The sequence below is a fragment of the Drosophila miranda genome, chromosome XR (assembly GCF_003369915.1).
Source record: "Drosophila miranda strain MSH22 chromosome XR, D.miranda_PacBio2.1, whole genome shotgun sequence".
Lineage (NCBI taxonomy): Eukaryota > Metazoa > Arthropoda > Insecta > Diptera > Drosophilidae > Drosophila > Drosophila miranda.
Genome location: NC_046674.1, coordinates 17,788,865 through 17,804,530, shown reverse-complemented (window position 1 = coordinate 17,804,530; position 15,666 = coordinate 17,788,865). Strand labels below are relative to the sequence as shown.

The 15,666-nt window shown below is 48.3% G+C and overlaps 1 protein-coding gene across 5 annotated transcripts in view; it reads left to right on the top strand.

The window, feature by feature from the left end:
- The window catches only part of LOC108152078 (IQ motif and SEC7 domain-containing protein 2), a 41,193-nt gene extending 34,715 nt beyond the window's left edge, over positions 1-6,478 (top strand). For 4 of the 5 annotated variants that reach the window (XM_017281111.2, XM_017281114.2, XM_017281112.2 and 1 more), the window contains 5 exons: positions 603-1,223; positions 2,433-2,878; positions 2,947-4,265; positions 4,333-5,185; positions 5,250-6,478. In XM_017281111.2, the coding sequence (XP_017136600.1) occupies positions 603-1,223; positions 2,433-2,878; positions 2,947-4,265; positions 4,333-5,185; positions 5,250-5,728 (3,718 nt within the window). In that variant the 3' untranslated portion in view covers positions 5,729-6,478. Of the gene's footprint in view, positions 1-61; positions 460-602; positions 1,224-2,432; positions 2,879-2,946; positions 4,266-4,332; positions 5,186-5,249 lie in introns of those variants that run through there. The other variant, XM_017281116.2, reaches the window with a different exon arrangement.
- The last annotated feature ends 9,188 nt before the right edge of the window (positions 6,479-15,666 follow it).

Below are 15,666 nucleotides of genomic sequence, written 5' to 3'. Positions count from 1 at the left end.
CGACGCTGCGCCTGCGCCTGCGACTGGCACTTTGTCGAGCAGTGGCCGAGCGCTCGGTTTAGTTCAAACGCGAACGCCTTTAAGATCGGACGTGCCCTTGCCCCAGCTCCAGGGCCCAAAAGCGTATCTGCATATATCTTCCGCTTCCTCTCCGGCACTCCGACACTCCGGCACCCAATTTGAATATCATTTCGATCGCCACTCGCACTCGCATTCGCGTCGCGTATGTTAATTAGAATCGATCTATCGCGCGGATCTTGTGACTGGCTCTCATTTGTTGGTGTTTGGTTTTTGGTGTTTTTTGTTATTGTGTGTTGAATGTGCGACTGCTCCCAAACCCGTGGCAGACGACTGCTGCCAGCAGGCTGCCAGGCATAAATAGCCCATATATCAGTCTTCTCTTCTCCCCCGATACGATACGATGATTATTTGCATATCGGGTTTTATAATTGGCGAAAGGTAGGAACCGCCACACAGACCCACAGCCCCACAGCCCCACAGCCCATGACCCCATATCTGACCCAGAAAACGAAAGTTCTCTCCCGGATAGATATATTTGCGAATTTCTATGGCTAATCCGTCGATTCTCTCTCCTTTTGCAGCTTTCCCCAACAGAGCATCGAACGCAGCGGCTCCACACAGTACGATCTGGCTGGGGCGCCGCCGGCCGGCTCCAGCACAGCCTCCACCACCGACAGCGGCAGCGTTGGGGGCTATGTCTACGTGCAGAACCACTATGCGCCCGGCGCCCACAACGCCGCCGCCGCCATCAACTACCCCACGCAGCAGCACCATCCCCAGATGATGTACCAGCTCCAGCAGTACCCCACGTGCCATAAGCATCAGCAGCAGCTCCAGCAGCAGCAGCAGCAGCAGCAGCAGCAGCAGCACCTGCACCAGGCCGCTGCGGGACACTACATGCAGGTGACCTCGGCGACAGCGGGAGGATCTTCGGCCTACCACCAGCACCACCACATGCTCCACGGGGGACAGCACGGACAGCACCATGCACACCATCACGGCCACGGCGGAGCGGTGGTCATTGCCGGCAGCGGAGTGGGCACTGGGATGGGAGCCGGCAGCGTGATCATGCAACACCAGCAGCTGCAACAGATGCAGCAGCACCAGCAGCAACAGCAGCAGCACCAGCACCAGGGAATGCACAAGAAGAACTCGATCCGCAATGGCGGAGATGTCCTCAAGCGCGGACGGGCACAGTCAGCGTAAGTATTGCCTCTCTCAAAGGGAAAACCGATCGGGGAGCCTCTTCTTTATGGGATTACCCATAGATATAAGTCTCGTTTGGAGGCATTGAGTGTCTTGAAAGGGAATCGGGAACAGATTAATAGAATAGATACGACCCTTTGGTGATATTTGGGCGAAGTCTCTTTCGTTTAAAGACGAAAATTCTGCTGTTGCAAATTCCAGTTTATATCTCTGTGTGTTTTTGCGTCAATCAATCAACAATCAATAGCATAGCATAGATGTTAGCTCGGGGACAAAGCATAGATACGTATCTATGGAGGAGATTGTAGGCAGTACAGGGGGCAGGTGGCAGCTGGATTAAGAAATCTATTAAACGCCAGATCCCCTCCTCCAGGGCACACTCTGGGCATTCTGGCAATCAAAAGTCGTATACGAGTATAGCCACCGGAACAGAACGGTAGCAAGCGGTGCGTTCCGCCATATCGAATCAGTTATTTATGGATTGGGCTCGTGGTGGGGCTTTTAATGAGTTTGGACTCTGGCCCCCCTTCGAAAGTGGCCAAGTCAGCAGCTCGCAGCGGGATCCACTTCCACCCGAAGGTAGGTAGGTGGTGTCCAGTATCTAGTATCTAAGATTAGGTGCTGTCGCCGTTGCCAGCCAGCAGCCACCACGAGATATCCGCTGATAGGATGGCAAATATTTGCGTGCGACTGCAGCACACATCATCCGATGAAGAAGAGCAGAATAAATATGTTATTCCGCAGAAATCTTGAGGTGGGGAATGGGAGTGCAGCTGCTCAGGCGGGGGATGGGGAGGGGGAGAGGGAGCCTCTCTGCTGACCCCTCAGTGAACTCTTGCGGATACGATTGCAATCTGAATAAGCGTGGTGGCCACACAACTTAAATATTCGAATAATCCCAACAAAAGGCCATATTGTGGGCCTGAGATGCGAATTTTTTATCGGGCAACACGGTGACGACGCCGAAAAAAAGCACAGAAACTTTGTATTCCTAAGAGACGACGGCGTCGTTTGTCGCTATCTTATCGCGAGGAGGGGAAAACATTCGGCTTGTGTGTGCCCGCCCCCAGAGGGCCAGAGCCAGAAGCACCGACGTGCAATAACATTTGATTGCCACTTTTGGAACGAACAGCACAGAACCTATTTGGAGAACTTCCATCTTGAATCAATCCTCATCTCGGGCTCTTCTTTCGTTGTTCTTGCAGCTACGAACTCTCACAAGATCTGCTAGAGAAGCAGATCGAACTGCTGGAGCGAAAGTACGGCGGAGTGCGGGCCCGCAACGCGGCGGTGACCATCCAGCGGGCCTTCCGCCACTACATGATGGTGAAGAAGTTTGCCTCCATCACGGCCATGGCCAAGGCCGAGAAGCGGCTCAGCCGCCGCATGGTGGTGACGGCCTCCAGCCTCGGGCTGGCCGAGGAGAACGCCTCCTCGTCGGCCTATGGCAGTGCCACAGAATCTCAATTGGATCAGCAGCAGCAGCAGCAACAACAACAGATGCAGCAACAGCAACAGCCACGCGTCACCATTATGGCGGGTCCTGCTGGAGCAGCCTCCCCGGGACTCTCGAGGACACCGCCCACGCGCTCTCTGTCGATGCGGGAGCGACGACAGCTGGACTGCAGTCCCATACCACGTAGTCAATCGGGTAAGGAATCACTCTCTCCCCCTGCTTGTGGATCCTTTGCTTAATCCAACTCCTCTGTCCTTTTGCAGGCGCCTCTCCCGTTTCGATTTCGGGATCCACAGCCACCGCTGGCGGAATGGCCTCCCATCCGCATGTGAATCTGCTGCACGCGGCCGAGCCGCATTACTACAATGCCCAGGGAGCCGTCTACTACACCAGCTACCACGGCTCCCCGCACGACCTGAGCTACGCCAGCTCCGCGGACGTCTCGCTGAACGCCTCGTGGGTGAACGCCAGCGGGCAAAGCCCCCACACGCCCTACTACTCGGCGGCACAGATCTACATGCGCCCCAAGGGCGGCAGCACCACGCCCACTCCCAGCTGCAGCGGCAGCACGGGCAGCGGCAGCGGCAGTGGCAGCGGCAGCTGCAAGAAGGTGCCGCCGGAGGTGCCCAAGCGCACCTCCTCGATCACGGCACAGCAGCAGAGCCAGCTTCTGCTGCTGCAGCGCCAGACACCGCCGCCCCCGTCGCTGCTGCGGACCAACGGGCTCTGCAAGACGGCGGAGAACGGCAGCCTGACCTCCGTCCAGAGTTCCGGCTCGGACTCGAGCGTCACCTCGGCGGAGCGGAACATGAACAGCGACCTCGGATCGGACCGCAGCAACTCCCCCCACACGTGGAAGCGTGGCACGGCCCTGAACAGCTCCCAGCAGTTTTCCACACACTCGGCCGACTCGGTATCGGTCTCGGTGCCCGGCGGAGGTGGAGGTGGAGCCGTTGTGGTCTCCGGAGCAGCCATAGCTGCTGCTGGGCCCGGAGCGTATGCCGCACAAATGCAGGCGGCCGTGGCAGCGGCCACAGCGGCGGGCGGAGTACCGCCGACGGACGATCATGCCGTCTCGTCGCACACCAGCGCCGCGCAGTACGAGCAGCACGAACAGCAGCAGCACGAGCAGCAGCAGCTGCAGGCAGCGGCCTCCGCCGCGGGCGTGGCCCAGAACTACAAGATGTCGGAGACCATACGCAAGCGGCAGTACCGCGTGGGCCTCAATCTGTTCAACAAGAAGCCGGAGAAGGGCATCACCTATCTCATCCGCAGGGGCTTCCTCGAGAATACGCCACAGGGCGTGGCTCGTTTCCTGATCACGCGCAAGGGCCTCTCCCGCCAGATGATCGGCGAGTATCTGGGCAATCTGCAGAACCAGTTCAACATGGCCGTGCTCAGCTGCTTCGCCATGGAGCTGGACCTGTCCGGCCGCCAGGTGGACGTGGCCCTTCGCAAGTTCCAGGCCTACTTCCGGATGCCCGGGGAGGCGCAGAAGATTGAGCGACTGATGGAGATCTTCTCGCAGCGCTACTGCGAGTGCAATGCGGACATTGTGGGGCGCCTAAGATCATCCGATACGGTAGGGTCTCCCCTCCCCTCCCCTCCTTGGAGGTTCGCCTACTAATCCGATTTCTATTTGTTTACAGATCTTTGTGCTGGCATTTGCCATCATTATGCTCAATACGGATCTGCACACGCCCAATCTGAAGCCGGAAAGGCGCATGCGCGTCGAGGACTTCATCAAGAATCTGCGAGGCATCGACGATTGCCACGACATTGACAAGGACATGCTGAGCGGCATCTATGAGCGCGTCAAGTCGGACGAGTTCAAGCCGGGCAGCGACCACGTCACCCAGGTGATGAAGGTGCAGGCCACCATTGTCGGCAAGAAGCCGAATCTGGCGCTGCCCCACCGCCGGCTGGTCTGCTATTGCCGCCTGTACGAGATACCCGACGTGAACAAGAAGGAGCGGCCGGGCGTCCACCAGCGCGAGGTGTTCCTCTTCAACGACCTGCTGGTCATCACCAAGATCTTCAGCAAGAAGAAGACCTCCGTGACGTACACGTTCCGGAACAGCTTCCCGCTCTGCGGCACGGTGGTGACCCTGCTGGACATGCCCAACTATCCGTTCTGCATCCAGCTGTCGCAGAAGGTCGACGGTAAGATCCTGATCACCTTCAATGCCCGCAACGAGCACGACCGCTGCAAGTTTGCCGAGGATCTCAAGGAGTCCATCAGCGAGATGGATGAAATGGAATCGCTGCGCATCGAGGCAGAGCTGGAGCGCCAGAAGTCGGCGCGCAACCGGGCCCCGGGGAACGCAGAGAACCGCGATAGCGGCGTGGCCGATGTGGAGGTGTGTCCCTGTCCCTACGGCTCCCGGTCCGGCGGCGGCTCCCAGGCAGCCGGCGAGCAGGCAGCTGGCAACTCGGCCGACTCCACGCAGCAGCTGAAGCGCAGTGCGCTCAGCAACAGTCTCCTGGACATGCACGAGCAATGTGAGTTCTCAGACTCAGATTTTGATATGTGAGAGCGTTTGTCTTATTCCGAGTCTCCTTCCAGTTGGCAACGAGAAGCCCCAGCGACGAGGCAGCGTCGGCTCCCTGGACAGCGGCATGAGCATCTCCTTCCAGTCGACCACCACGTCCAGCGCCTCGCGGGAGAATGCGGCGGCCATTGCAGCTGCCGCCAATGCAGCGGCGGCTGCCAAGATGCGTTTCAACATGCCGCCAACGGCAGCGATTGCCACGCCCAGCAATGTGTATGCAGCGCCCGGAATGCAGGCGTACACGCATGCCAACTTTGTGCAGCAGTCGCAGGCCGCCTACATGATGCAGCAGCAGCAAATGCTTCAGCAACAGGCACAAATGCAAGCCCAGGCGCAAGCCCAGGCCCAAGCGCAGGCTCAGGCGCAGGCGCTACAGCAGCAGGGAGGCGGAGGAGCAGGAGTAGGAGGAGGAGCCGTGGTCACGGGACGAATCCCTGGAAGGGAGAGGAAGGCCTCACGCTCCGATGAGAACGCACGGTCGACGGAGGTCTAAGTCATCTACTCATCTACGTATTGTACATTTCCGTTGTTCAGCAAAGCGATAAATATTAAATCTATATAGCATATAGAGTCAAGTATCTGTATAATCCGAATCGAAACGAACCGAAAGCCATTTTTTCTGCAACACCTAACAAACAAACATACACACACACCACACACACAGCTTACGAGTATATAGTGAATTTTGAATGTTCCTTCGTTCTCTGCTAATATTAATTGATGTACATAAATTAAACAATTGTCTGTTTCCCGCACTATCTACTTGCTAAAATAAGTTTATAAAACTAATTGTATATATATACATTCAGCATACACGCATACACGTACGATATACATATACATGTAGCCCCTACGATCTACGATAGCTATTCTCAATATATATATACAAACACACACACACATATATATAAATATATATATATGTATATATACAAACAAATTGTATAACACTTGACTTCCTCCAAGAACTTGAAACACCAATTTACCCAAGGCAACCTCTAAGCGACATGCCCCCCCCCCCACATTTTTATCTAATCTTCTCTACCAATTAATTACAAATGCGATCTATGAATGTACGATTACTAGTTCTATTAGCACATACTAACATCCCGCCCCGTTGAGTGCGCGGCATGATAGTTTTTTTTTTTTTTTTTTCATTCAATAAAAAAAACAACACACATATTCGTTCGTGTAACTAAAAACAACATTGTTCGTTGCATGGCGAATATTAACTTAAAAGCAATTAGCTATAATATAATATTATTCATATTTATAGAGCCAAAACTACCCAAAACCTAAAATATAATAATAACAAAACGTATATGAAAACAAAACAATATGTATATGAAAAAGCAAAAGACTTAAAAATTTCAATAAATGAAAAGAAATAATACCAATGATCATGTGATATTCATTTTCCGAATTCCCGTGACCCTGGGAAAAGGAGCCTAGAAAGACCTTACCTCCCAAAAATCATTTTCGTAGTCGACATTTTGACGCCATTCGACAGGCTGGATCCCCACGGTCCTGGGAAAGTAGGTCCTTCGCCGATCTGGCCCTATTTGCCTGAGATATAGCCTTCCGAAGATTTGTATCTGCACATCATTCAAATACTGGTTTCTTCTGCACGCTATATCTCTGCAATGAGGCAGCCGATCGGGGCGCGGCATGTCATTTCGTGACCGGGAGAGTCCTGCCAACCGATTGGCACCAGAAAAAAGGACATCCATTCCATCATGATTTTCGCAAAAAATCATGATGGTTACATCATTAAATTTGCCAAAAATCGGCCTCATTTTCGTAGTCGACATTTTGACGCCATTCGACAGGCTACATCCCCACGGTCCTGGGAAAGAAGGTCCTTCGCCGATCTGGCTCTATTTGCCTGAGATATAGCCTTCCGAAGATTTGTATCTGCACATCATTCAAATACTGGTTTCTTCTGCACGCTATATCTCTGCAATACGGCAGCCGATCGGGGCGCGGCATGTCATTTCGTGACCGGGAGAGTCCTGCCAACCGATTGGCACCAGAAAAAAGGACATCCATTCCATCACGATTTTCGCAAAATATCATGATGGTTACATCATTAAATTTGCCAAAAATCGGCCTCATTTTCGTAGTCGACATTTTGACGCCATTCGACAGGCTGGATCCCCACGGTCCTGGGAAAGTAGGTCCTTCGCCGATCTGGCCCTATTTGCCTGAGATATAGCCTTCCGAAGATTTGTATCTGCACATCATTCAAATACTGGTTTCTTCTGCACGCTATATCTCTGCAATGAGGCAGCCGATCGGGGCGCGGCATGTCATTTCGTGACCGGGAGAGTCCTGCCAACCGATTGGCACCAGAAAAAAGGACATCCATTCCATCATGATTTTCGCAAAAAATCATGATGGTTACATCATTAAATTTGCCAAAAATCGGCCTCATTTTCGTAGTCGACATTTTGACGCCATTCGACAGGCTACATCCCCACGGTCCTGGGAAAGAAGGTCCTTCGCCGATCTGGCTCTATTTGCCTGAGATATAGCCTTCCGAAGATTTGTATCTGCACATCATTCAAATACTGGTTTCTTCTGCACGCTATATCTCTGCAATACGGCAGCCGATCGGGGCGCGGCATGTCATTTCGTGACCGGGAGAGTCCTGCCAACCGATTGGCACCAGAAAAAAGGACATCCATTCCATCATGATTTTCGCAAAAAATCATGATGGTTACATCATTAAATTTGCCAAAAATCGGCCTCATTTTCGTAGTCGACATTTTGACGCCATTCGACAGGCTACATCCCCACGGTCCTGGGAAAGAAGGTCCTTCGCCGATCTGGCTCTATTTGCCTGAGATATAGCCTTCCGAAGATTTGTATCTGCACATCATTCAAATACTGGTTTCTTCTGCACGCTATATCTCTGCAATGAGGCAGCCGATCGGGGCGCGGCATGTCATTTCGTAACCGGGAGAGTCCTGCCTACCGATTGCCACCAGAAAAAAGGACATCCATTCCATCACGATTTTCGCAGAAAATCATGATGGTTACATCATTAAATTTGCCAAAAATCGGCCTCATTTTCGTAGTCGACATTTTGACGCCATTCGACAGGCTGGATCCCCACGGTCCTGGGAAAGTAGGTCCTTCGCCGATCTGGCCCTATTTGCCTGAGATATAGCCTTCCGAAGATTTGTATCTGCACATCATTCAAATACTGGTTTCTTCTGCACGCTATATCTCTGCAATGAGGCAGCCGATCGGGGCGCGGCATGTCATTTCGTAACCGGGAGAGTCCTGCCTACCGATTGCCACCAGAAAAAAGGACATCCATTCCATCACGATTTTCGCAGAAAATCATGATGTAACCATCATTAAATTTGCCAAAAATCGGCATCATTTTCGTAGTCGACATTTTGACGCCATTCGACAGGCTACATCCCCACGGTCCTAGGAAAGTAGGTCCTTTGCCGATCTGGCCTTATTTGCCTGAGATATAGCCTTCCGAAGATTTGTATCTGCACAACATGCAAATACTGGTTTCTTCTGCACGCTATATCTCTACAATGAGGCAGCCGATCGGGGCGCGGCATGTCATTTCGTGACCGGGAGAGTCCTGCCAACCGATTGGCACCAGAAAAAAGGACATCCATTCCATCACGATTTTCGCAAAATATCATGATGGTTACATCATAAAATTTGCCAAATATCGGCCTCATTTTCGTAGTCGACATTTTGACGCCATTCGACAGGCTACATCCCAACGGTCCTGGGAAAGTAGGTCCTTTGCCGATCTGGCCTTATTTGCCTGAGATATAGCCTTCCGAAGATTTGTATCTGCACATCATTCAAATACTGGTTTCTTCTGCACGCTATATCTCTGCAATGAGGCAGCTGATCGGGGCGCGGCATGTCATTTCGTGACCGGGAGAGTCCTGCCAACCGATTGGCACCAGAAAAAAGGACATCCATTCCATCATGATTTTCGCAAAAAATCATGATGGTTACATCATTAAATTTGCCAAAAATCGGCCTCATTTTCGTAGTCGACATTTTGACGCCATTCGACAGGCTACATCCCCACGGTCCTGGGAAAGAAGGTCCTTCGCCGATCTGGCTCTATTTGCCTGAGATATAGCCTTCCGAAGATTTGTATCTGCACATCATTCAAATACTGGTTTCTTCTGCACGCTATATCTCTGCAATGAGGCAGCCGATCGGGGCGCGGCATGTCATTTCGTGACCGGGAGAGTCCTGCCAACCGATTGGCACCAGAAAAAAGGACATCCATTCCATTATGATTTTCGCAAAAAATCATGATGTAACCATCATTAAATTTGCCAAAAATCGGCCTCATTTTCGTAGTCGACATTTTGACGCCATTCGACAGGCTGGATCCCCACGGTCCTAGGAAAGTAGGTCCTTTGCCGATCTGACCTTATTTGCCTGAGATATAGCCTTCCGAAGATTTGTATCTGCACATCATTCAAATACTGGTTTCTTCTGCACGCTATATCTCTGCAATGAGGCAGCCGATCGGGGCGCGGCATGTCATTTCGTGACCGGGAGAGTCCTGCCAACCGATTGGCACCAGAAAAAAGGACATCCATTCCATCATGATTTTCGCAAAAAATCATGATGGTTACATCATAAAATTTGCCAAAAATCGGCCTCATTTTCGTAGTCGACATTTTGACGCCATTCGACAGGCTGGATCCCCACGGTCCTAGGAAAGTAGGTCCTTTGCCGATCTGACCTTATTTGCCTGAGATATAGCCTTCCGAAGATTTGTATCTGCACATCATTCAAATACTGGTTTCTTCTGCACGCTATATCTCTGCAATGAGGCAGCCGATCGGGGCGCGGCATGTCATTTCGTGACCGGGAGAGTCCTGCCAACCGATTGGCACCAGAAAAAAGGACATCCATTCCATTATGATTTTCGCAAAAAATCATGATGTAACCATCATTAAATTTGCCAAAAATCGGCCTCATTTTCGTAGTCGACATTTTGACGCCATTCGACAGGCTGGATCCCCACGGTCCTAGGAAAGTAGGTCCTTTGCCGATCTGACCTTATTTGCCTGAGATATAGCCTTCCGAAGATTTGTATCTGCACATCATTCAAATACTGGTTTCTTCTGCACGCTATATCTCTGCAATGAGGCAGCTGATCGGGGCGCGGCATGTCATTACGTGACCGGGAGAGTCCTGCCAACCGATTTGCACCAGAAAAAAGGACATCCATTCCATCACGATTTTCGCAAAAAATCATTAAATTTGCCAAAAATCGGCCTCATTTTCGTAGTCGACATTTTGACGCCATTCGACAGGCTACATCCCAACGGTCCTATGAAAGTAGGTCCTTTGCCGATCTGGCCTTATTTGCCTGAGATATAGCCTTCCGAAGATTTGTATCTGCACAACATGCAAATACTGGTTTCTTCTGCACGCTATATCTCTGCAATGAGGCAGCTGATCGGGGCGCGGCATGTCATTTCGTGACCGGGAGAGTCCTGCCAACCGATTGGCACCAGAAAAAAGGACATCCATTCCATCACGATTTTCGCAAAATATCATTAAATTTGCCAAAAATCGGCCTCATTTTCGTAGTCGACATTTTGACGCCATTCGACAGGCTGGATCCCCACGGTCCTGGGAAAGTAGGTCCTTCGCCGATCTGGCCCTATTTGCCTGAGATATAGCCTTCCGAAGATTTGTATCTGCACATCATTCAAATACTGGTTTCTTCTGCACGCTATATCTCTGCAATACGGCAGCCGATCGGGGCGCGGCATGTCATTTCGTGACCGGGAGAGTCCTGCCAACCGATTGGCACCAGAAAAAAGGACATCCATTCCATCACGATTTTCGCAAAATATCATGATGGTTACATCATAAAATTTGCCAAAAATCGGCCTCATTTTCGTAGTCGACATTTTGACGCCATTCGACAGGCTACATCCCAACGGTCCTGGGAAAGTAGGTCCTTTGCCGATCTGGCCCTTTTTGCCTGAGATATAGCCTTCCGAAGATTTGTATCTGCACAACATGCAAATACTGGTTTCTTCTGCACGCTATATCTCTACAATGAGGCAGCCGATCGGGGCGCGGCATGTCATTACGTGACCGGGAGAGTCCTGCCAACCGATTTGCACCAGAAAAAAGGACATCCATTCCATCACGATTTTCGCAAAAAATCATTAAATTTGCCAAAAATCGGCCTCATTTTCGTAGTCGACATTTTGACGCCATTCGACAGGCTACATCCCAACGGTCCTATGAAAGTAGGTCCTTTGCCGATCTGGCCTTATTTGCCTGAGATATAGCCTTCCGAAGATTTGTATCTGCACAACATGCAAATACTGGTTTCTTCTGCACGCTATATCTCTGCAATGAGGCAGCTGATCGGGGCGCGGCATGTCATTTCGTGACCGGGAGAGTCCTGCCAACCGATTGGCACCAGAAAAAAGGACATCCATTCCATCACGATTTTCGCAAAATATCATTAAATTTGCCAAAAATCGGCCTCATTTTCGTAGTCGACATTTTGACGCCATTCGACAGGCTGGATCCCCACGGTCCTGGGAAAGTAGGTCCTTCGCCGATCTGGCCCTATTTGCCTGAGATATAGCCTTCCGAAGATTTGTATATTTACGCTATATCTCCGCAACACGGCAGCCGATCGGGGCGCGGCATGTCATTTCGTAACCGGGAGAGTCCTGCCTACCGATTGGCACCAGAAAAAAGGACATCCATTCCATCACGATTTTCGCAAAAAATCATTAAATTTGCCAAAAATCGGCCTCATTTTCGTGGTCGAGATTTTGACGCCATTCGACAGGCTGGATCCCCACGGTCCTGGGAAAGTAGGTCCTTCGCCGACCTGGCTCTATTTGCCAGAGATATAGCCTTCCGAAGATTTGTATCTGCACATCATGCAAATACTGGTTTCTTCTGCACGCTATATCTCTGCAATGAGGCAGCCGATCGGGGCGCGGCATGTCATTTCGTAACCGGGAGAGTCCTGCCTACCGATTGGCACCAGAAAAAAGGACATCCATTCCATCACGATTTCCGCAAAAAATCATCATTACATCATTAAATTTGACAAAAATCGGCCTCATTTTCGTAGTCGACATTTTGACGCCATTCGACAGGCTGGATCCCCACGGTCCTGGGAAAGTAGGTCCTTCGCCGACCTGGCTCTATTTGCCAGAGATATAGCCTTCCGAAGATTTGTATCTGCACATCATGCAAATACTGGTTTCTTCTGCACGCTATATCTCTGCAATACGGCAGCCGATCGGGGCGCGGCATGTCATTTCGTGACCGGGAGAGTCCTGCCAACCGATTGGCACCAGAAAAAAGGACATCCATTCCATCACGATTTTCGCAAAAAATCATGATGTAACCATCATTAAATTTGCCAAAAATCGGCCTCATTTTCGTAGTCGACATTTTGACGCCATTCGACAGGCTGGATCCCCACGGTCCTGGGAAAGTAGGTCCTTTGCCGATCTGGCCCTTTTTGCCTGAGATATAGCCTTCCGAAGATTTGTATCTGCACATCATGCAGTGGGAGTTTTTTAAAGTGGGAAGGAAAGAAGTTATTTGGAGATTCATACTTTCCACGGATGGCGAGGATCCATTCTGTCGATCGGCATAAAAAACCTATTCTACGATACAGGAGGATACAGGAGGTGGATACAGATCAGTCGGCAAATAGAGATATAGCGTAGGGAAAAGACTGGCATTTCAATTATTTGCACAGTCAAATGTTCGTGACGCTATGTTTCGGACAAATAGGACCACATCCTATACATAGTAAATAGAATATTGGCATGATGAAATTTTGTTTTTCTTGACCGGTTTCCTGGTCAAGTGTGTAGTTACCGTGTATCTAGCATTTTAAGACATGAATTTCATTGCTGCTGAAGTAAAAAGTACATTTGGATTTTGTTTTCTTACAGAAAATCAATTTTTATTGATTCAGAAAAAGTTCAGTTTCATTTTTTTTTTTGTTTTTCGGGTTTTGGATGACAGCTTTTGCTCTTTAGGTTTTAGGTTTTTCTTTTGTTTTTCTTACCAAAGAGACGTTTTCTTTTTCTTTTACTTTTGTGAGTTCTTCTGCTTCGTTTAAATCTTTTGCTATGTTCGGTTTAACGCCTTCTGCTTCTTCCGCCTGTCGTTGGGCTAAGAGTGCCCTTTCCCTAGCTCTTGCTTGATTCTCTTCCTTGCCTCTTTTCTCTTTCTGTCTGTTCTGTTCTATACTGATCTATTCTCGTTTCTTGTATTCTTTTTTTACTTACAATTAGATGTAATGTTTTTCTTCATTTACTTTTGGTTTTTTTTTTTGTCAACTAGTCTTACTTTTCTTAAGCGAAATAAGCACAAAAGCTGCAAAATGTTATGCTTAAACTAATTTCTCTTTATTTAATCTGTTTTTTTTTGTTTTGTTTTTGTTATCTTTTAGTTCCTTTTTAACTGTATCTCTTGATCTCCAATCCAGTTTTTCAATGTATGGTTTTTTGCATTCAAGTTGAGGGCACAAAAAGTACGCGTATAAATTTGAAAGTTGTAGCAAAGATGTCGCAGTTTCGCATTTTCGCATTTTTCTTGTTGTCATTTGTCCTTAGGTTTTCTTTAGCTTTTATTAGAGTTTTAGATACAATTCTTTTGCCATATAAAAAATGCTTAAAAGCGTCACATTGATGCAAAAAATAATACCTTAAAAAATACACAGAGAGTTGAAAAGGATTCTTCTTCATGTTTTCGTTTTTCGTTCGTTCTTCCCTCAGTTTTTGTTTGGTTTCTTTTTATTTTCCTGGAGAGTTACAAAGAGAGATATAGTTTTTTTTGTTTTATTTTAGCGCATTTGCTATGCTTAATTTTTTTGTGGTTTTTGGTTTTGGGTTTTATCATTGTTAATAAGAAAAAAAAATTAATAAAGTTCTTTAAAAGACTTTGATTTAAAACTTAAAAATAGCAACAAGCGAAATGTACATTACTCTCATTTAAGTATTATGTTCTAAGTTTAATTAGCTGCTTGCATTTTACGCTTACTTAAAGTTAGTTTACGCCTTTGTCGTCGTGTTTTGTTCCATTCCTTTGCCTCCTGCTCCTTCTCCCTCTCCCACTGCGGTTCGGTTCGGTTCGCGACGACTCGTTTGCGCGCTTCCCTCTTCCTATCCCTCTCCGTCTTCATCCTCCTATCGAAACTTTTGTTTTATGTATGTGTGTTTGTTTAAAATTAATGAGCTTGTTTCCTTTGCCTAGCTTTCGGTCGTGTATTTCCTGCTGCCTTGCTTGCTGCCTTTGACGAGTACTTTTACTTTTATGTATTTTCATTTGGTTTTTCTCCTTTCTCTTTTTGTTTCGTTTCGTTTATATTCTTGGTTTTGTCAAAAAAGTTTCAAAAAAATATATATTCATCATTTCCTTAAATTGGCTTAATTAAAAAATGTTTATTTATTCTCATCCTCGCCTCTCCTCCTCTCCATGCTCCTCGCACGCCTCTGCTCCGCCCCTAAACAACGACTAAGACGACTAAGTGTGCATCCTCTTCTCCTGCTTAAAACACAATTCAATTCAATTCAATACAGTTTAATTAATTAAATTTAATTAATTTTTTACTTGGAAACTATTGGGTGCGGGATGTGGGTACATCTGTGGGGGTGTGGTTAGTGGGGTGCGGGCCATTTAGCCACATAGCAAACATTTAACTACTACGAAATCACATCGAAGACAAACAAAAAACGCAAAACGGAAGCAGAAACGGAAAAACGCCGATAAAAAAACACATAAAAACCGCAACCTATTTACATAGGTCTTTTGTTTTTTTTTTAAGGTTTTTATTGAAATTTTTGTTGTGTTTAGTTTTCAATTTTACGCACTAGACATTTTTTTGCATTTTAAAAATTACTTCAACACTCGCATCAAATTAAATCGGTTCGCTCCTCTGCCAGCGAGAGGTCTTCAATGGGGTGGTGGGGGAAGGGGGGTGGGGTTTGGGTTGGCGAGAAACCCAAGCAATCTTGTATCTTGAATGGGGTCTCTGCGATTTTAAGACAAATAATAAATTAACTACTTAAAATTAGTTAAAAAACTAAAGTAAAACGTATTAAATTAAAACAAAATACAGACGCAACACAAACGAGTTTCAAGTTTGTCGAATACACAAAAGAAATCAGTATAGCTTTTAGATTAGAACACTACTCCTTCTCCTTATCCGCTCTCGTCGATTGATTTTATTGTTTACCCATGCTCTTGCTTTCTTGCTTTACTTTCCTCCTGTTCCAAAATTAAACCTAACCTCAAACTGTGCGGCACGGCGCAGCGCGGCGTTTACCAACACTGCTCTATCGCTCGCTAGCTCTCTCTCTCTAACTACACAAAAACTACAACTTGCTACATGTGTGTGTGTGTGTGGTGTGTGTG